Source organism: Phocoena phocoena, chromosome 8 (assembly GCF_963924675.1).
Source record: "Phocoena phocoena chromosome 8, mPhoPho1.1, whole genome shotgun sequence".
Lineage (NCBI taxonomy): Eukaryota > Metazoa > Chordata > Mammalia > Artiodactyla > Phocoenidae > Phocoena > Phocoena phocoena.
Window position 1 is genome coordinate 9,467,904 of NC_089226.1, and position 20,682 is coordinate 9,488,585.

The 20,682-nt window shown below is 41.4% G+C and overlaps 1 protein-coding gene across 3 annotated transcripts in view; it reads left to right on the top strand.

Moving 5' to 3' along the window:
* The first annotated feature begins 6,479 nt into the window (after nucleotides 1–6,479).
* The window catches only part of MSANTD2 (Myb/SANT DNA binding domain containing 2), a 28,601-nt gene continuing 14,398 nt past the window's right edge, over nucleotides 6,480–20,682 (top strand). For 2 of the 3 annotated variants that reach the window (XM_065882743.1, XM_065882744.1), the window contains exon 1: nucleotides 6,752–7,261. In XM_065882743.1, coding sequence (XP_065738815.1) covers nucleotides 6,752–7,261 — 510 coding nt within the window. Of the gene's footprint in view, nucleotides 7,262–20,682 lie in introns of all 3 variants that reach the window. The other variant, XR_010656124.1, reaches the window with a different exon arrangement.

The window sequence follows — 20,682 nt, forward strand, 5'->3', positions numbered from 1 at the left end:
CCTGAAGCAGCCGACTGCCTCCAAGGTGCCACAAAAAGAGCAGTCTATTATTCTTGATTAACAAAAAATAGTGTAAACATGTCTCTAAGTTAATTCATTTACTACATCATTTTTCTTGTCAGAATAATATTTCATGGAGCGAATATAGCAGTGTTCATTTAACTGCTGGGTTTATAGATCCATTCTAATTGTTGGTATTGCACCCAGTGTAGAGGTGAACCATCTTGTAACTGAATCTTTGTGTGCAATCTTATTTTCTCAGTATACATTTCTAGAAGTGGAATAGCTAGATCAAGGGGTTCTTATGTTTTTTGAAGATTTTGTTATTTATTAAAATTGTTCTACAGAAAATTTCTCCCAGTTTACATTCTGATTAGCAGTACAGAGAAAGCATCTATTTCCCCAATCTCTTAAGTAGGTTTTATAAAATGCTTTAGAAATGGAAATAGCTTTCTTTTTTCTTCTGAATACAAAAATAACTCATGCTTATGCTATCATTTAAAGCTGTTTGCAAATTGAAAGCTTAAAAACAGTATTTCGTTCTTTTAATTTGTATTTCTTCGATTGTTAATGAAGTTAAACACTTTGTCAAGAAAAATGACTTTAGTCCCGTTTAAATAACATTAATATAATGGATATGTAATAAATGTGCCATGATAGTATTCATAAAGCATCATCTGAATATTTGGTATTCACATAGTACTTTGCTGGGTATTACCTAAATATGTATAGAAGAGTCAATCGCTAACCACTAAGAAATCACAGTCCAAGAAAATCAACAGTCAACAAATGTTTATTGAGTGTCTACTATTTGCCTGGAACTATGTTTTTTTATAACAACTTTACTGAGATATAATTAACATACAATGAACTGTACATAGTTAAGTGTACAATCTGATAATCTCTAATATATGCATGTACCTGTGAAACCATCACCACAATCACCTTGTTTCCTATCACTTAGGTTCATTCTCCTTTGTTTTCTGATGTCCTTTGTCTTGAATACCACTGTTTCATATATTTTGTCTGGTTTTCTAGTTATTCAAGGGAGGAGGGTATATCTAGTCCCTACTGCTGCATCTTGGTTGAAGATGAAAGCATGCCTGGACTATTCTAAGTGCTGGATCTAGTAGAGGGAACAAAATGGACAAAATCCTTGGCTTCAAACAGCCTACATTCTAGAGGGGGGGTGGCAGACAATAAATATATGAAAAAACTTAATTTGCATAAATAAATGATTTCAGAAAATGTGTGTCAATAAAATAAGATGGTAATGTGATAGAGATGCAGTAAAGGTGTCTCTGGGGAGGTGACATTTGAGGAGATGACTTATGAGAAAGAGGCTGTCACTTGAAGAGCTAAGATAAGAGTGCTCCAAGATAAGGATATATGACAAGTCCAAGGGCCCCCAAACAGAAATAAGCTTGACTTACTTGATAGGACAGATACAAGGCCAGTGCAGTTGGAATGCATCTGAGATGGGAGATGAAGTTGGTGTGGTAGGTAGGCTGAGCTTAGAGTAAAAGGGTCCTGTAGGTCAGTGCTCCAGTTACCAACTGCTGCATAGCACAGAACAACAACAATCGTGAACCATGCTCATGAAGCTGGGGGTGACTGGGGTGAGCGAGGCGGCCCTTGCTAAGGGTCTTGTGTGGTTGCAGTCAGGTGGTGGCTCAGGCTGGGGTCATCTCAAAGCTTCTTCATCCCCCTGTCTAGAGCCTGGGCTGTTTAGACAAATAACTGGAGGATGGAACATTTCTGGCTCCTGGGCACCCTCTCTCTCTCTCTCTCTCTCTCTCTCTCTCTCTGGTATCTCCACATGGACTTAGGGTAGCCCAATTTTGTCCATGGTGGCTAAAGGTTTTGAGAGCAAGTATATCAACAGAAACTGGAAGAAGCTTCAGGGTATTTCCAAACCTAGCTTTGAAGTCACACAATGTCACTCCCACCACATTTGGTTCGTCGAGGTAGTCACAAAGATTCACCCAGGTCCAAGGGGAAGGAACATAAATTCTTCTTATTGGAAGAGCATCACATAATGTGTGGATATGTTCTTAAATCACCACACTTATGACAAAGAGTTTGGATTATATTTTTACAGTGGGAAGCCATTGGTGGGTTTTTAACGAGGGAATGATACGCAATGATTTACAATTTTAAAAGACCAATCTGTCAGGATTATTTAGATGCAAAATCAGCATTCAAGCATCGATCGCATTATTATATACCAGCAAAAACAATTAGAAAATAAAATATGAAAACATAATACCATTTACAAGAGTGTTTTAAAAATACCAACTACCTAGGAATAAATCCAACAAAAAAATGTGTAAGACCTTTATGCAGAAAACTACAAACATTTTTTGAGAGAAACTAAAGACTAAATAAATGGATATACTATTTTCCAGGATTGTAAGGCCAATTACTATAAAGATGTCAGTTTTTCTCAAATTGGTCCATAGTTTCAATGCAATAGCAATCAAAATACCCACAGCTTTTCCTGTAGAATTTGACAAGCTAATTCTAAAATGTATATGGAAATGTGAAGGATTAAGAATAGCAAGCCACTCTTGAAGAAGGAGGAGGAAGAAAGAAAGAGGAGGAGGGACTTTCTGTACTTGATATAGACTTATCATAAAGCCAGTGTGACCCACTATTAAGGCAGTGTGATATTGCCACAAGGAACACAAATAGAAAAATGGATACATGGACCAATGTAACAGAAGAGCCCAGAAATAGACCCATGCACATATGGACGCTTGATTTATGTCAAAGAGACATAAATGCCTTTTTTTGGCATTACAAAAAAAGGAAGGAAAGGATGGTCTTTTCAGTAAATGGAGTTGGAGTAATTGTGTATCCACATGGAAAGGAGGAAGGAAAGAAGGGAGGGGGAGGCATATACTCTACAGAAGTACTTGCACATATGCACTGGGAGACATGTACAAGAATGTTTGTAGCAGCGTTATTCATAACATCCTAATTTAGAGACAACCCAAAGATTCAACAGTAGGATGGATAAATAAAATGTGATATGTTCATAAAACAGATTATTTTACAGCAACAAAAATGAATAAACTGCAGCCTCATAGAGAATAGATGAATCTTAGTTAAAAACATAATATTGAATGAAAGAAGCCAGACACAGAATACGTGTGATTTCATTTCCAAAAAATTCAAAACCAGGGACAACTTTTAGCGATGTATAATCAAGTGATAAAACTATAAAGAAAGGCCAGTCAGGATAGTGACTTTATGAGGGAGATAGGGGTTAACATTGGGAAGGGATTGTAAGGTAGGGCTTCTAACGTGCTGGCTATATTCTGTTTCCTGTCTTGGGTGGTGATTATACAGTATTTGTTTCATAATTCATATAGTAGTTGTACACGTACGTTTTATGTACTCCCCTATATGCACGTTATATCTCACAAGAAAAAAGTTTTAAAATACCAAGTTCACTCTGGCTACTGTGGAAGCAGGCAAGTATGCAAGTGGGAAGTCCAGTTGTCCGGTAAAGACACGATGGAGGCTTGGACCAGGGTTGAGAAGTAGTCAGATTTAGGAAATAGTTTAGAGGTACAGGTAACGGGACTTGATATGGAATTTGAAGGGCAAAAAGATAAAGCAACAAACACACTGACAGTCATAAAACACAGCAAGAGAGTATGCAACAGAATTAACTAAGCTTCTGAAACAGAGAACATGAATGTGAAGTGCTAAGTCGTGTGAATGGGTATTAGATGGAGGACTTCTGTCCAACAGATTAGGGAAGGCTTCATAGAAAAGCTGGGAAAACAAACACTTGACTCAGATTGTGGAGGAAACGGATAAGGGGTGATACGGTTAAAGGGAGTAGCATATATTTACAGGTGGAAGATTTGTATTGTTGTGCACTCTTTGGCCCATTATTTTATTTTCGAGACGTTTCATATATTATCTCTCAAATGAGATTTTATCTACTTATGACTACCATTTAGATCCACAATAAAAGGTGTAGCATATTATTTCAATCATAGTAGCCATTCCATAAATCCTGATTAAACCATGAAGTCTTGAACAAGTATATCGCACAACTTCTGGAACCCAGGAGCGGCCACAGGAAGCCAACACGATGATCACATGGTCCTGGTGGACTATATAGCAGTGCCTCTGTACTATGGAACACATATTAATAGCGTTTACATTATTGGCTTCGTTTGAACTTCAGGGTGTTAACGGAAATTTCATTATTTTATTTTAAAAATATTTTTTAATAGATTTATTTTTGGCTGCGTTGGGTTTTCGTTGCTGTGCACGGGCTTTCTCTAGTTGCGGCGAGCAGGGAATACTCTTCGTTGTGGTGCGCGGGCTTCTCATTGCAGTGGCTTCTCTTGTCGCGGAGCACAGGCTCTAGGCGCGTGGGCTTCAGTTGTTGTGGCACGCAGGCTCAGTAGTTGTGGCTCGCGGGCTTAGTTGCTTGGTGGCATGTGGGATCTTCCCGGACCAGGGTTCGAACCCTTGTCCCCTGCACTGGCAGGTGGATTCTCAACCACTGCGCCACCAGGGAAGCCCAGAAATTTTATTTTTGATACAAGATTTTCTCATTGGTTAGACTGATGGGTGTGGGAATAAAGGGGGGAGTATATAGAAATAATGTCTAGAAACAGAAGTTTGTGGGAAGGGAGACTTCTCAGTCAACCCACTTCATCTAGGAAGGCTTCCTGAATGAGTCAGAGTTGATTTGAGAATCATCCAGAATTAACAGTAGAAGGAGGGAGGATTTTTTTTTTCAGGCTTGTGGTAAAATGAGAGCGGGAGAAGCAATGATTTTAAAACTCCTTGCAGTTTCTGATTTCATTATGATTCTAGGCATGTCACTCCCATTCATACACCTCATGACATTAAAAAACTTACTGTTGGGCTGAATGATAGTGAATTTTGCTTTGATAGGTGTTTGAGCTTCCACTAGAGCCCTTAAGAGAATTGGAAATGAGAACACTGAACCAGAAGTGGAGAGAAAGCGACAAAGGGAAGATTCTATTAATGAGAGTACAGGCAAAGTGAGAGGACAGCTAATGCTCATACATGTTTATGTGAACCAGGCACCATTCTAAGGGTTTTATCTGTATTAACACATTTATTCTCATGACAATACTGTGAGGTCATCCTCATTTTACAGATGAAGAAACCAAGGCCCTGAGAGGTTAGGCACATAAGTTGGCTGAGGTTGCAGAATTGGAATTTGAAGCCAGGTATTCTGACTCTAGAATTCATACACTTAACTGAGGTGCTAGACTATATCTTTTATTTAGTTATTTATTTTTGGAAGGATGTGAAATATATATTTTTTAATTTTTATTGGAGTATAGTTGCTTTACACTGTTGTGTTAGCTTTAGGTGTACAGCAAAGTGAATCAGTTATACATATACTATATATTTTTCTTAGAAAAAGAGGAAGAGATAGCATAAATGTTGGAATTTCTTTGTTTCTTCATATTGCTAACATAAACTACAGTGACATTTTAATATGACATACGGAGACAATTATCTCCTCTACTTCAACCCTATTGCCTATTCTTTTGGCTTTCCAATGACAACCATGTCATTCTCTGGAGTGATTCTGAGTTTAAAATGTAGCTGACCTTAGCTCTATTTAAAAAAAAAAAAAAAACCTAAAATATATTTGCTATTTAAAAAAACATTGCATAGCTTATTCATATTTGAACAAAAAAATCAGCTAGGGCCTTCAAGTTAAAGCTCCAAGATAAACAATTCGATTTTTGGCTTTGAAGAATATTGAAATACCTTACAGTGATGTATTGGACTTGGGGCGTTAATGTTCATTAAACTGCAGCATCTTATGGAGGGTCCAGGCGCGCTTACCACTAATTACCGGAGGTCACAACAGCTGTCATACTTGACAGTTTTCTTTTTAGCCTCCTTACACTTGAGAGCATGAAACACTGTGGCAAAAACATGCAACTCCCAAATTAGGGCGGATGGATAATGGTATTGTAAAGTAACTTTTCTGCTGAGCTCGGCAGTTCCTACCTATTTAAGTTGTAGACAAACCGTGCAAGCGCAGTAAAGACATCTAACTATTCTACAAATCGTCACACCCACCCAGATTAACTAGAAAATAGATCGGAACTGGAATCAGAGTTGCTCTTCAAATAATGCGCTTGGATTTCTTGAAAAGCTACGCCGCAGGAACTCTAACCCTGGTCCCCAAATGCTTTTTAAAGTCTTCCCCAGAAACCCTCCCCCGGCAGCCTCGGCGCCTTCCTAGCTGTGCCCTGCGCAGGGCTCCCCAGCCTCCGCCCTGGACGTCAGCCTCTGCACCCCGAGGCCAGTTCCGAGTGGGGAGCGGCAGAGCGGAGGGAGAGAGGCGAGCGAGCGAGCGAAATGGTCAAGTCCTCCTTAACTCTGGGCCCCCTCGCGGGCCTCACCCCTCCTCCCAGGGGCTGAGATTGGAGAGGAAGTGGGAAGGCTTCAATCGGTTCCTCACACCAGCGCCCTCATGCCCCCACCCTACTCCTCGGCTCGGGGCTTCGGCGCGCCTCACCGCCGCCCCTCGCCCCGGGAGAGAAGCGGGCGGCGCGGCCGGACTCGCGGTGAGAGGCCTGGGGCGGCAAGCGGCCTCCGCGGGGCCGCCAGGGCCCGCAGCCGTCCGCCCGCTGGAGAGCCAGGCCCGAGGGCAGCCCCGGAGTCCGCGGCGGCCGGATGCGCGGGCGCGTCACTTCCGGGCGGTGCAGCGGCGGCCGCTTGGAAGATGGCTGCGCCCTGTGGCTCGGAGCTGCCCGCCAACTCGCCGCTAAAAATCCCGAAGATGGAGGTGCTCTCCCCGGCTTCTCCTGGTGGCCTAAGCGACGGAAATCCATCGCTCTCCGACCCTTCCACGCCTCGGGGTGCCTCCCCGCTCGGGCCGGGCAGTGCGGCGGGCTCGGGGGCAGCGGCGTCCGGGGGTCTCGGGCTGGGGCTGGGGGGCCGCAGCGCCGCCTCGTCCTCGGTCTCCTTCTCCCCTGGTGGCGGCGGTGGCGGGGCTGCGGCAGCCGCCGCCGCCGCCTGCCGGGGCATGTCGTGGACGCCGGCCGAGACGAACGCGCTCATCGCAGTGTGGGGCAACGAGCGGCTGGTGGAGGCGCGGTACCAGCAGCTGGAGGGAGCCGGCACGGTGTTCGGCAGCAAGGCCCCCGGGCCAGCCATGTACGAGCGCGTGTCCCGGGCCCTGGCCGAGCTGGGCTACGAGCGGACCCCGTCCCAGTGCCGGGAGCGCATCAAGGTAACCGGCCGCCCGGCCTGGGGCAGCGAACCAGAGGCAGAGAGAAGGCGGGGAAGCGGGCCTCGGGGGCGGGGGCCGGTCTGAGCGCAGGGCTCCCCTCCGGGGCCCGGTGGGCGATTCGCATCTCCTCCGCCTTTTTCTTCTCTCCCTGGGAAGGGGGCTTTTTTCCAGATGGCCGCCAGCCCGTAGGTTTCCTGAGTTTGAAGTTGGGCGTGCCTGCCGCCGCCCCTCTTTCTTGCCAATTGAGGATGTTCTTGCGCTCTGAAGTTGGTAGTTTCTCATTGTGCGGCGGGCGGCGGTCCCCGTGCTGCCCGCGCCTCTCGCCCCCACCGCTGGGGCCCCTCGCTTTGTTCTAGGCCGGGGGCTCCTAGGCAGAGGCTTACCGGCCGGGGCGGGATGGGGCGGGATGGGGCAAGGGTAGAAGAGCGGGGCCGCTGAGCCCCCAGTTTAGGAATTTTCAAGTGAGTGGCAGGGGCAGAGCCGTACGAAAGGCGCCTTCGGACGATGGCCTTTGTGTCAGTCGTCTTGCTTCCGACTTGAGCTTGCTTCTAACTCGAAGAGCGACCAAGTCTTGAGGTGCTTTGGAGAATTGGAAAGACTCGGTTGTAGCCAGATAGTGTATTGCTTTCTTGGAGTTAGGAGCACACAGTTAGCCTGGCTGGTAGTTGGTCTGGAATTTGGAGTGTGATGCTTGCAGAGTTAGGTTGGTTTGAGGCCCAGCTATGTTTCTGACTAAACTCCTTCTTGAAAGCCCGTTTTCCCCTGCTTTAGCTGTTGTGCCGGCTGCGGTGACAAGTAAAGTTCTCACTGTGCATCTGGCCATCCTTGTGTTAATTTAGGCTAGAAATTTCACCTTCAGCCGGGTTATCGTTTTGCTCTTGCTACTGACTTTTAATCTAGGAGTTCAGATTTGTAGTCTTGGCAGATACGGAGTTGTTTTTTAGGTAAGCTGGTTCCCTCTTCACAGTGTCTGCTAAAAGATTCTGGTAGGATTCTTTCTCCCAGTTTTCACGGAACTCCTTCTTGTTCAGAGTTATAGTATCTGTGTGCTTCTGGCAGGGATGACACTTTTTGGGGAACTCCTTGGCGGGTAGAAACCCAGTGAGAACTATCATACTCACACTAGAGAAGGAGATTGCTCCAAAGTTCCAGAGATCTTGGCTCAAGTAGTGTTCATCTGAGGACATTGTTGCTTAGAAAATTTGGTCCAGAGACCAAGATATTTCAAACCTATTAACTGTTGTTCAGGGAATTTGACACCCATTTCTCACTTACAAAACTAAATTGGTTTACCTGATAACATGTACCTCTGGGTTCCGTCCCCCCCCCCCCGCCTTTTTTGAACAAGGATGTTATTAAAGTGATGGTTAATAGGTAGGATTCAAGTAGTAGCTAATAGTAGCCACTGTTCTCTGAATCTCACTTGTTGTTCTGTTCAAGGTTAAATTTGGGGGAGAGTTTTTGCATTGTACTGTTTAGCATCTATCCATGAACTTTTCTTGAGTTTAGAAGTGCACTTTAGGTATTTGTAATTTTTCTAGCTTTATTGATTTTTGTCCATAGAAATTTCCCAATCAAAAGGAAACAGTGTCTTATCTAAAACTCACTACTTATAAATCTCACTGATGATAAAATTGTTTCTCAAATAACCAGGAGATCTTTAGTTGGGTTGCATCTTTGTCTGGTTATGAGAAACATAACCTAAAGCAAGGAAAGGAGATAAAGTGTCTCTGAAGAATTTTTAAAAGAGGATTGTCTTATCTGTCTCCAAACAGATAAGATCAAATTGACCTCAAGCTCTTAGACTATTTTGAGACTATATAGATGATGGTGATGGGTTCTCTGATCCACAGCAGCAGTTGGCAAGGAGGGTAGATAACTGTTTTTTGTTTTCTTTTTTAAGTGCTCTACTCCTTAAGTCTGATTTCAACCAAGGAACCAGACTTCTTCATTAACAATGTAGGTCTTTCCTGCCGGAATTATAAGCTCCGTAAGGACAAGTTCTGGTCTCTCTTATTCACAACAGTATTTCCAGTGCCTAGCACATAGTAGGCACTGGATACATATTTGTTAAGTTCACCAAATAAACTAAGTCTAGAAGGAGGATTTTGGAAAGTATAGAAATCTAGAGCAGTGTTACTCAAACTTTAACCCCAAAACATAGACTTTGAAACCCAATTTGAAAAAACTGCATTAAAAACTAAGCTCTGTCCCTCTAGGAGGCTTAATATGAATTATAATCTTAAGCATAGAAGGACATGTAGTCACTGAAATCATAGCTTTACACAATTATGAGGTGGATGTCCAAGTACTCCAGATTACATTTATGAAAATAAAAACACAGCCTTAGAAAATTCTCAGAGAATCCCAAACCCCTGAAACAAATCTTTCGATCCTAGTTCCAGAAATGCCAATTTAGAACAAGTAATTCAGAAATCTCCTTCACTTTATCGTGTTAATGAGAACTGCAAAAAGAAATTAAGTAATCCTTTTTGCTTTAGAATTTGAAAAATAGAAACAAAGTAGTGCAGTAAGATATGGACCTGGAAACACATCTTGTTTAGGCTAATGTAGCTCACTTAAGTGTGAACTCATGTCAGAGGCACCCAGGGAAGGAACACCATGTGCGTCAATTACATTTCTGGTCAAATGTATTTAAATATCTATCAAAATTCAATTATGTAGACCCAGTAAATAATTTCTTCTAAATTTGAAAGGAAGCATGATACATAGTAACTTCAGTTTTTCCCTGAAACTTGCCCTTAATCATAGTTTCAATATATTGTTGTAGCATCCTTCACCTCATCATGTGAAGGCAACAGCAAGCTGAGTCCTGTCCCAGCCTCTTCGCAGACCACCTTCCTGGGTAACCTTAAAGCACGTCACTTCCCTTCTCTGGACTGTGCCTCAGTCCTCTTATCTATACAGTGAAAGTATTAAAGTTTTAAATATTGAAATTGAATTAATGACTCTTGGATTTTGCTACCAAAGTACTATTTTTAAATACTCTCCAAGCGAATATGTATATTTCTAAGCACACAGAATATTAACTTAAAGTCAGATATAAACTTTTTTTTTATTGCTGCAAAGACTTTGATTTTGAAGTCTGACATGTCCTGTTATTGGTATTTGTTCAGCCATTTGGATAAAATGGATGTGTTTGAGACTGCCTTGCTACACATGTTATTGTTTGATTCTAAAGTTTTGTTGCTTTTTGTTCGTTTGCCAGAAGAAATTTAGTCTCCTAGCAATTTCAGCCTAATTTTGGAGTCAGATTAACAAATAGGTGGTTTTCTGTTCTTTTCTGTAGACCTTGTCTTCATATCTCCATTCGCCAAATACTTGAGTGTTTACTGTCTGCTAGATGTTAGGACGAAGAAAAGAACTGTAATGTACAGTCCGAGAGCCTACAGTGCAGTTGAAGTCTGTAAACACACAACCAAAGTTAAGCAGCTGTACAAGACAACACAGGGGATAGTATGCTTGATTGAGTGTCGAATGACAGAAGCAGACAATAAGTGTGATAACTGCAAAGGAGGGAGAGATCTCAGCACAGTCCATACTGTAGTAGTTGAAAGACCTATCTAGACTTGGAATTCATGAAAGCATTCACTTCTGAGCCAGATGCTGTATTCACAGTTCAGTCAGCTAATCTGATGCACTGCAAAACCCATTCTCAAGTCCCATATTTTTGGGTGCTCTCCAAAAATTTGCCTCTTGAGGTTTGGCTTTATGTCTTTGAAACAGATGTGTACTTTTAGCTCTCCCTCAAGTTGAAATGCAAGGTGATTGTATGACCTGAAAAACTTGTTTTTGCTGGATCAATGCTGGTTGCCCATCAGGTAAATTTAAAAGTGGTAGGGAGTCTTCTGCCTAGCAAGCAAGATGATTAATCTTTTAGGGACTTTGCTTAGATCTGTTCATCATAATTCATCATAATCTTTGGAACAAATATTGTACTTTAGCAGACAAATCACAGTATAGTATATGTGGTCTTCATTTTAGCTATCAAGACTTGTCATTATTTGTCTGTGAGAACCAATAGGGCAAAGATAACTTGGAGCCCAAAGATACCATTGTCCCTGTTTAAGCATTTTAAGATTGTGTATCTCTGAGGACTCTTCTCTGGTGTTTGCAGACAAGACTTTCCTTCTGCATTATCGTTGAAAGATTTTCCAGAAATACGGTATACCACTCAGAGAGTTCGTAAGATTTAGTGAGATTTGTCTCCTTCCATTTCTGTTATTCTGAAGTCATTGCCACCCGAAAGCTTGTGTGTTCCAGTGTTTTTGTCTGCTTGTGAATCTGACAAAGGCTTGATATGTATCCTAAAAGAATAGACCATCCTAGACTCCTAGCCACACATTTATATTTAGGCTTTCAGTTTTGGAGGTAAGGGATCTAGTAAGCACATGTTAAAACTGCATGAACAGGCAGGCATCTGAGTTTATTTCCTGGCATTTTGGGAAGCCTACTGAAGAGTGGAGTGAAATATTCTGGATCCTTCATTAAGAAGATATATAAAAGGAAAAAAAATTAGAAAATCCATAGTACAAAACAGTGTAGTTCAATAAAACTTTCTGTAATGATGGAAACGTTCTGTGTTTGCTGCAGTTCCGTGTGATAGTCACCAGCCACATGTGGCTGCTGAGCTTTTGGAATGTGGCTAGTGTGTTTGAGGAACTGAATTTTTAATTATATTTCATTTTAATTAATTAATTTTTAAATTATAAATAACTACATGTGGCTGCTAGTGGCTACCATATTGAACAATGTAGGTAAAAAGTTATTATTCAGAATATTAAAGAAGTCTTTATTTTATGAAAGGATTCTCTTGACTACACACTCAAACCTCCAAAAGGAGCTCAAAGTTTCTTCTTCTTGCCCTCCCTGTCTCTTTACCCCTGAGTAGGAGGAACCTCGTAGAAGTCAAGAGATATGGTCCACCATCACAGGAAGAGGAACTTTTCCTGTAAGGAATAAAGTATTATAACCTCAGTTGGCTGGAGCAAACCATGTCATATTCTTGGTTCTCTAGGACAGTGCTGTCCAATAGAACCTTCTGTGGTGATTTGAGTGTTCCGTATCTACACTCTCCAGCAGCCACTGTGCAGTAGCCACTGGCCACAGGTGGTGATTGAACACTTGAAATGTGACTGTGAAACCAAATTTTTAATCTCAATTAATTTAAATTTAAATAGCCATATGTGGCTAGCTAGTGGCAGTTACATTGGCCAGAACACCTTTGGAATAATGGTGATCAAACTTTTTTGCTTATGTACTCCCCAAAGAGTTTTGAAATCCGTGCACTCTTGAACATTTTAAAGCTGACATTAAAATTTTTTCGTCACATGTTTGAAAGTTTATGGGAAATTAACAGGATATAGGACATATTAAATCTAGTATAAGATGAGTAAGATGAGAATTGGCTGTAAAATTTATTGAATAATGTACCCTGAATCTGAAAGATTCACTCCAATTCTTATCTATAGGTTTTGTCAAATATACGTTGAAAATGTTGACGATCAGACAGTATTACACTTACATTTAAAAATAAACAATATCGCTAACCTATATTCCTCTGGCTATTCTAAATCCAGCAGCCAAGCTTCATGCCTAAAAAATACATGCAAGACTGAGAATGACAGGAATCCCTAAGGTTTAAGGTGCCTTGATCTGTCATTAAAAAAGGCATATAGGTACCACAATTAAAGACCACTGCTTTAGAACTTTGAGCGTCTTTTCGATATCCTTCTTGGCAGATGTAGAGGGCCTGGGCCCTCGAATTCCACTGCCCATGGGAAACAGGAGAGAGGCGTGGAGCTTAACGGTTGGCTGAAGTCCAAGCACCTGGGGGAGGATTTGGAAATCTTACCCATTCCCTGTCATCAGACTCATCTGACAGATTCATCACAGGGTTTCTTTAAATACTAAGGTCTGAAATAAGGACTTCATTTTTTTTTTTGTTATTAACCAGCAGGTACTCGAGTGCCTCCTGTGGGAGGCCCTGGAAATACAGCAGTGTACCGTTTACTGCCAAGGCGTCCGCCTTCCAGGGCAGGAGTCAGGCTGCTAAAGCGCCAGTACTGTGACCACGGCCCGGGTGTTGTGTGGACATTAGGCTCATGGTGCCGCAGGCACACACAGGGAGGGCATGTCAATTTAGGCTTTCAGGAGGTGGATCGCGAAGGTGAGGGGGGACTACACTGGGCAGAAGAGAATAGAGATGGATCACTAGTTGGGGTAAAAGCCCAGAGGCAGCATGGCCTAGAGTGGTGCAAACTGCAGATACAGTGAAATATATTTTGTCCAAGAATCCAAAGTTGGAAGCATCCAAATAATGCAGTTCCAAACATTTTAAGTGATCAGCTATTTAAAAAGTCATGCCTTTCCGTTGAAGAACAGTTTGCCGTAGCGCATGAAGGTATGTTGTAGACACCATGAGTGACTGGTGGTGTCATCAAGGACCTCGTCAAAGGGTGGAGCCGGTAGTTTTGGGATAACTGCGGACATACCAATTCTAGAAATTTATATGTTTTGATAAATAACTTTTATAGTTTGAATTGCAGTTATGCAAATACCCATTATCTAGCTCATTCCTTAATTTATATACTAGAAAGAAAAAACAAAGCAATGCATCTTTTTGAACATACAAGAAGAAGAAATGTATTTTACCCTGTGGCCTAGTACTCACATAACATACATATATGTGCATAAATATATACATGTATATGTATAACTGAAACAAATTTCACAAAATAATAATGCTTATATAGCATTTACTATGTGTCATCCACTGTTCTTAGTGCTTTACAAATATTAACTTATTTAACCCACATAATGACACTATACTTAACTGTGCAGTACTCTCTGGTATGTTCCACCCTATGTGAATGCAGATCTTCTAGCCCCAGCGCCTCTTGAGTAACCTAAGTCTGCAGCACGTGCCGGCACCTGGCAGGGCCTCTTTCTCCAGCCCCCCCCCCCCGCCAGTGCTTTTCAGCATTGCCTCCCCTGGCACCCCGGCCCCTCTGGTACGTCATCTTTCCTCTACCCCAGCCACACTCTCAGTGTCTCCAGAAGTTCCCTCACCTAAAACAGGTGCAAAGAAGACCTGGGAGGATGGGGGTGACCGCACCCACTGGTATTGGGCAGCGGGCTTACTCCTTGGGGACTGGCAGCTCAGGGTCACGTTGGTCCCCACGTGGGGCACGCCCCGGAGGCGGCAGGATGGAGGAGCTGGAGGAACTGGGGGAGGGGAGACAGGTTAAAAACTCACATCCGGGGGCCAGCGGCTCCCCTCCCCCGCTCCCACACACGGACCCCCGTCACTCTGTATGCCCCTCCCCCAAGCTTCACACTCAGTCTCTTGGGGGAGAGACCTGCCCGACCTCCCACGGGTGCCTCTCACTTACCCAGCACATTGAGTTCTAAAGTCTTGCTGCTGTGACCTCGAACAGCCTTGACTGTCTTGCAAGTTCACGGAACAGAGGTAGGGTCCGGAGTCTTTCTCCTGGAGGCCCTGCAGCTGCAGTGACACATTCCGGGAGGGCATGGGGTAGACCAGGGATGCTCCAGGTTTGCTTGATGTGACTCCACTGATGTGCGCCAACACCTGGTGGGCGGGCGTCACACCTCCCCATTATTACTTGTCTGCTCTGTGCCCAGGGCTCAGCTATTCCCCCTCCCCCAAACTGGGGGTCTTCAAATGCCCCTCACCTGCACCACCCCTTCTAACCTCTACCAGCTCTCCATTCACCCCTGTCTCTCTAGCTACCGTCTCACCAACCCGGGTGCTCTGCACCAGAACAGGTCCTGTTCCCCTGGGCGCTGTCTCTTCATCTCCCACTTGGGGTGTTTAGAAAAGTGCCCGCAGCTCATTAAAATTGCCCAGCGTACTGATGGGCCAGAACCTGCAGTTAGATAAGAAAGGAATGGAAGAGAATGAGGTGAGATCAAGTTGAGAGATCATTGTGCTACTTTAGACTTAAGGTATCAAAACTCCAGAAACATCATTAATTTGGAACAGGTCATGTCCCAGATATTCTGGTGAAAAATTTTATACTGTGTAGTTCTAGACAGGTGGAGCCTAGGGTTTGAGGGAAAGGGTGAAAGGAGGTGGGAAGCAGTAAGAAATGAGACGGGAGACATAAACACGAGGTCAGATGATGGGCTAAGGAGTTTGGACTTTATCCTAAATTATCAAAGAATTTTCAGCTGGGGAGTGGCATGGTTCATCTTAGGTTCCAGAACTGGCTGTAAGGTGGAAAATGAATTGGAAAGGGTGAGACTGGAAGCACAGAGACCATTTAGAGGCTCCTTGCAGTGAGCTAGACAGGAGGTGAAATAAAGCAGTGGCAGTGAAAACGAAGAGAAGAGAACGGATTTCAGATATACCAAAACTAGTGGAGCTGTTTCGGAGAATCAGAAAATTCTAATTTATCGGATTTATTAGATCTTAACCTGGCACACAACTCACTATGTACTTCTCTACCAACTCACCCAGAGGATTCTTAGTTGTAGTCCTCAGAGATCATCACAGTACCTCATAGCCGAAGTTTTAAGAATTGGTTCTTTTTTTTTTTAGCCTTGCCACATGGCATGTGGGATCTTAGTTCCCTGACCAGGGATCAAACCTGTGCCCCCTGCAGTGGAAGCGCAGAGTCCTAACCACTGGGCTGCCAGGGAATTCCCTAGAGTTGGTTCTAGAACCCAATGAGATCCAACTAAAGCACTGTTTTAGGGCAGTCCTGTCTGTTACATCCAGGCTATATACAGACTCTCTTGATTGAGATCTAAAATTTCAAATGTTAATTGTCATGCAGGCACTCTGAAGTCTGCTCATATCACTAGGATGAGGTGGAATAGCAGTCCCCCGTCCCCTACCCTTTGGATGGTTGTATCTGTGTAATGTTTACAAAATGTTAAAAAAAAAAAAATGGGAGAAAAAACTTCTTGAGTTTCAAAAACAAAGACCAGTACCATAAAAAGCTTTAGATTTTAGACAGTTGTTAGGATTGCCCATTGATTATTAGGTAGTCTTTAATTTTATTTCTGTTGTGGGGATTATGCAATGTGTTCTTCTGCCTGCTGTTTACCATTGCAAAAACTCCCTTCAGTGTTCAAAATGAATGCTTAATGACTCTGTACCTCGTGTGCTGCATATGTTACAAATTATCTGGGGTTTGTAATCTAAGTGGCGTCTCCCCCATATTGTTCTGAATAATTGAAAAATGTCTTCATATTGGAATAAGGCATGTATTTAAATCTGTATAATTCTTACCTATTTGTAGTTGAGAGAGTCCTTGAGAGCCAATGGAAATACTTTTTTTTCTTGGCACCAATCAAGTGAGTGTTACCTTGTCACTTAGTGGGTGGGATGTGGTGTTATTAGTAAAATACAGACCTGTGTTTATTCTCAGACATCTTAGGAATAACAGCCATCATCTTTTTATATATGTGTTCTTGGCTGTATTCATAAATTACATTTTTTGAGCTACCAAATAATACTTCATTCAATATAAAGTGATACAGTAGAATGGAAGTTATTTACCTAGATATGTTTTCTAGTTGCATTTTCTCAGCCTGTGTAAGATGACTTTGTTGTAATAGCCTGAATTTTTGAAACTCACAATGTTGTTTCTCTACTATCTACCTTCAGATTACTTCATTTATCCAAAAAGTCAATTATGTTTGTACTTGATATTAATAAAACCAGAATAAAGTTCATACCTACCAAAACCTGCTTTTATCATTATTATTTAAAATTTACAAATACTTTTCTCTAAGTGGATAGAGCTGGTTTATGATTTAGAAAGAAGAGTGTGATAGGTCAAAAAGTACCTTGACCTTATATTTGACCTCTCAACTGCCACATACAGTCTTAAGGAGTTTTCATTTATTCATTCATTTAGTGAAAATCTATTGAGAACTTCTGGGTGCCAGGTACTGGGAATACTTCAATGAATAAAACTGAAAAAAAACCCCACCTGTCTTCAAAGAGCTTATATTCTGGTAGAAAACAGTATATTTTAAATATGTTAATTCAAAACAACACAATTAGAAAACCGCTCAAATATGATATTCCTTTATATCAGCCTCATTGACCTTAGAAAGTTTGAGCTCTCTACCTTTCATTATGCATAAGAAATACATTTGCCTTGGCTTTATTAAGAATGATTTACATGATTTCATATTACACCTTCTTATTGTGATACGTTCAGTTGTCACTTTTACCCCTCCAAGCAGCAAAGTGCCATATTGTTGGTATTCATGCAGTCATTAGATAATAAGCACGTCTGTGCTGGTCCTGAAGGTGCAGTTTTCAGCAGAAATAGGTAACGTTCCTTCTCTTTTGTGCAAACTAGGAAACATGGTTAATAGTTGGGCTTGAGAAATTAGAGTTGTGCCAATTTTAGAACAATATAAAATATTTTTAATATAAATTACGTAAACCACATTACAAAATTAAGAGAAAAAAGCAAGGGAAGAATTTTACCTTCTCCACTGTAGCATAACTACATATCTGTGAAATGTTATTTTTCAAGAAGTGCTGAATCTGATTTTAATTCCAGTAAAATTTCCATGCACCAAAAATGAGAGGTCTACATGCTTTTTGTTTTATTGAACTCCAAGAAAATGTAAAGGTCATTTATACTTCTTATTTGATTCATGCCTGCCACCTGCTTCTTGCAAACAGGTTGCGCAGTGAGTGAGACCAAATCCTCACTCTGGATGGGTAGTTAGGATTCCTTTTTTCTCCCTTGTTTATGTATCAATGTGTTAGTCACCATATTCTTGCTAAGACTATAAACCTTTGAAAATGGTTAAATGATTGGCTTTTAACTATAAAAGAATAAATATGAAGTTGAAGCTGTGATGACAAAGCCAGGTGTTTATGAAACTTGAATAATGTGTGGCAAAAACATGTTTGTACAACAATGTTACTTAACATGTAACAAACCTAAATCTAAACTTTTACTTATAGATTTCACATGTTATTAAACATAACCAACTTTATACAATATTTTTTAAGTGCTAATAAAACTAAAAAACAGAAAAATCAAGTGAGCATTCTTTTAATATTGGATGGTGTAGTTCAGCTGAAACTTACCTGCTTTTCCAAACACGGTTCTGATACTGACTGCTACAGTAAGGTTCTTTTGAGTTTGTTATTCTTACCATGTGCTTAGTGATAAAACTTTGCTGCTACTTTTTCTCTACTTGAACTGACCTTTACATAAGGCACCTTGGTCTCCAAATGGTCGGACTATCATTTTTGTAATAATAACAAATAGTTAACATTTACTGAGTACAGGCTATTAAGCAAACACTGTTTTAAGTGCTCTGCTTGAATTTTTTCATTTAACACAACAAATCTATGATGGAGGTACTGTTTTTAGCTCCACTTTACAGATGGAGAAATTGAGGCAGAGAGAGATTAATTTGTCTAATGTCACAAAGCTAGCAGGTGGTGAAGCCAGACTAAGGAGTGTGACTCCATGCTCTTAACCACTTGATTATACTGTCACCTTGTGAATTATCAGCCCCCCTTTATTAAAATTTGACAGTTGAACTAATATTTTGGCAACAATGAAATCATAAAGTCATAAATGCCAAAAATACCAAAATCACATAGCAACACCCAGATGGACATCATTGTGCTCATACATGCTTCTTGTCATAGAAATGAAAACACAAATTTAAAAAATTCTTGCAGATAATTCATGGTGTCCTCAGATTGTAAACACAGTGAGAAACATTGATTTGGAAGTCCCAAGGAAGAATTTAAAACAAATGTTGAAACATAAGACTTTTATTGTAGAAGGCTCATTCAGTCATTCATTCAAGCCTTTATGTACATGATGGTATTTATTGGACTACCAGCTGCTCTTAAAGGAAGTAAGTTTGACATTATAGAAGGAGAAACATTTACAAAGTAGAATTACTTTTTGACAGTAAAAGTGGGTAAGGATGTGGCTTACCAAAGGAGGCCACGGAGTGTCCATTATTTTATGCCTGCCATTGTTCACCTGATGTGTAAATGATTTGGATACTCTTCTTGGAGATGATGAGGATGAGACACTGTCTTGTATAATATAGATATACAAATAAGGGAATATGCATATGAAGAAAGCTAAAAATAGAATCAGAAAATGAGAAATCAGAGTACAGGGAGTATAGCAGGTAAATATGGTTACTTCAGCTAAATAGTAAAACGAGCTATGAACTTCCCGGCAACCATGGCAAAAAGGTAAATACAGTGACTTTCTGTACTTTTCAATGTCTGCAGGAGAGAAGCATACCAGGTACTAGTTTTGAAAGCTAAGATGAATTTGCATTAAGGACACTCTGATAGTGACCTTGGATAAGCTCTTACCTTTCTCTTAGTTCTCTTTTCTTTTACATAGCGATGCATCACATATCTTCTGTGATATGTAATATACTGCCCGGACCCCTCCTCCAGGAATGAGACACTGGTGCATCTCCACCAGCTGCCTGGAGCACTGATTGGTGATGGCTTCTGGTTGGATTTCTCCCAGGAATTTCCCGTTGCCCAAGGTTAGGCTCCCTCTCCAGTGGCATCCGGGACCCAGTGATTGGTCAGTGCTGAAATACAAAGGTACAGCCTCCTTGCCTCAATCCAGGGCAACTCTGAAGGGTCATCCAGGTTCCATACCTCACTTTAGGATTAACCGAGGCCTCCGCTGCAACCGTGAGTTACTTCAACTCGTCTCTCTACCCCATCCTGCTCCTCGTTTGCTCATAAGTGCTGTTCTGAAGAGCCCTCTGCTCTAAGCCTCCTGCACGGTCTCCTCAGCGTCTGTTTCCTGGGACCCTCTCTTTTAGCCTTATTGTAAAAATTAGAAATAATAAGTGTAAGCTGCTTACCCCAAATCTCAGCACATGGTAGGCACTGAGAAAATGGTAGTTATGGTTTACTTTCTTTGCATGGGACATTGAGCCACCTGTGGAAATGTTTTGATTTTTGTAGAAGGTAAAGACATTTTTTCATATGGTGATTGCTTTTAGCAGTCCTCGTAAAGGTAAGAGTAAAATATAAAAATGCTACCAAATGAGCTATAAAAAGTGTTATGATTACCTGAATTTCTTTCTAACAACTTCCTAAATAAGTTCAGGTTGCCCAAGGACAGGCGCCTAAACTTAAAACAGGCTTATTTTCAGATTTTTCATAGAAAGTTTATATGTCAGGATGTGAAGATGTATTCTTTTCATGCATTTATTACCTATAGTTTATACCATGTAAATGCAAAAAAAAATTTTTTTAAACCCTTTTAAAGTAAGTTAATATTTACCAGGTTTTAACAGTCGACTGAATCTTGACTTAATGCTTGTACCCAGATATCTTGATGGAGGATTTCTAATAACCTTACTTTTTAGATGATTTTATCTTAGATGTC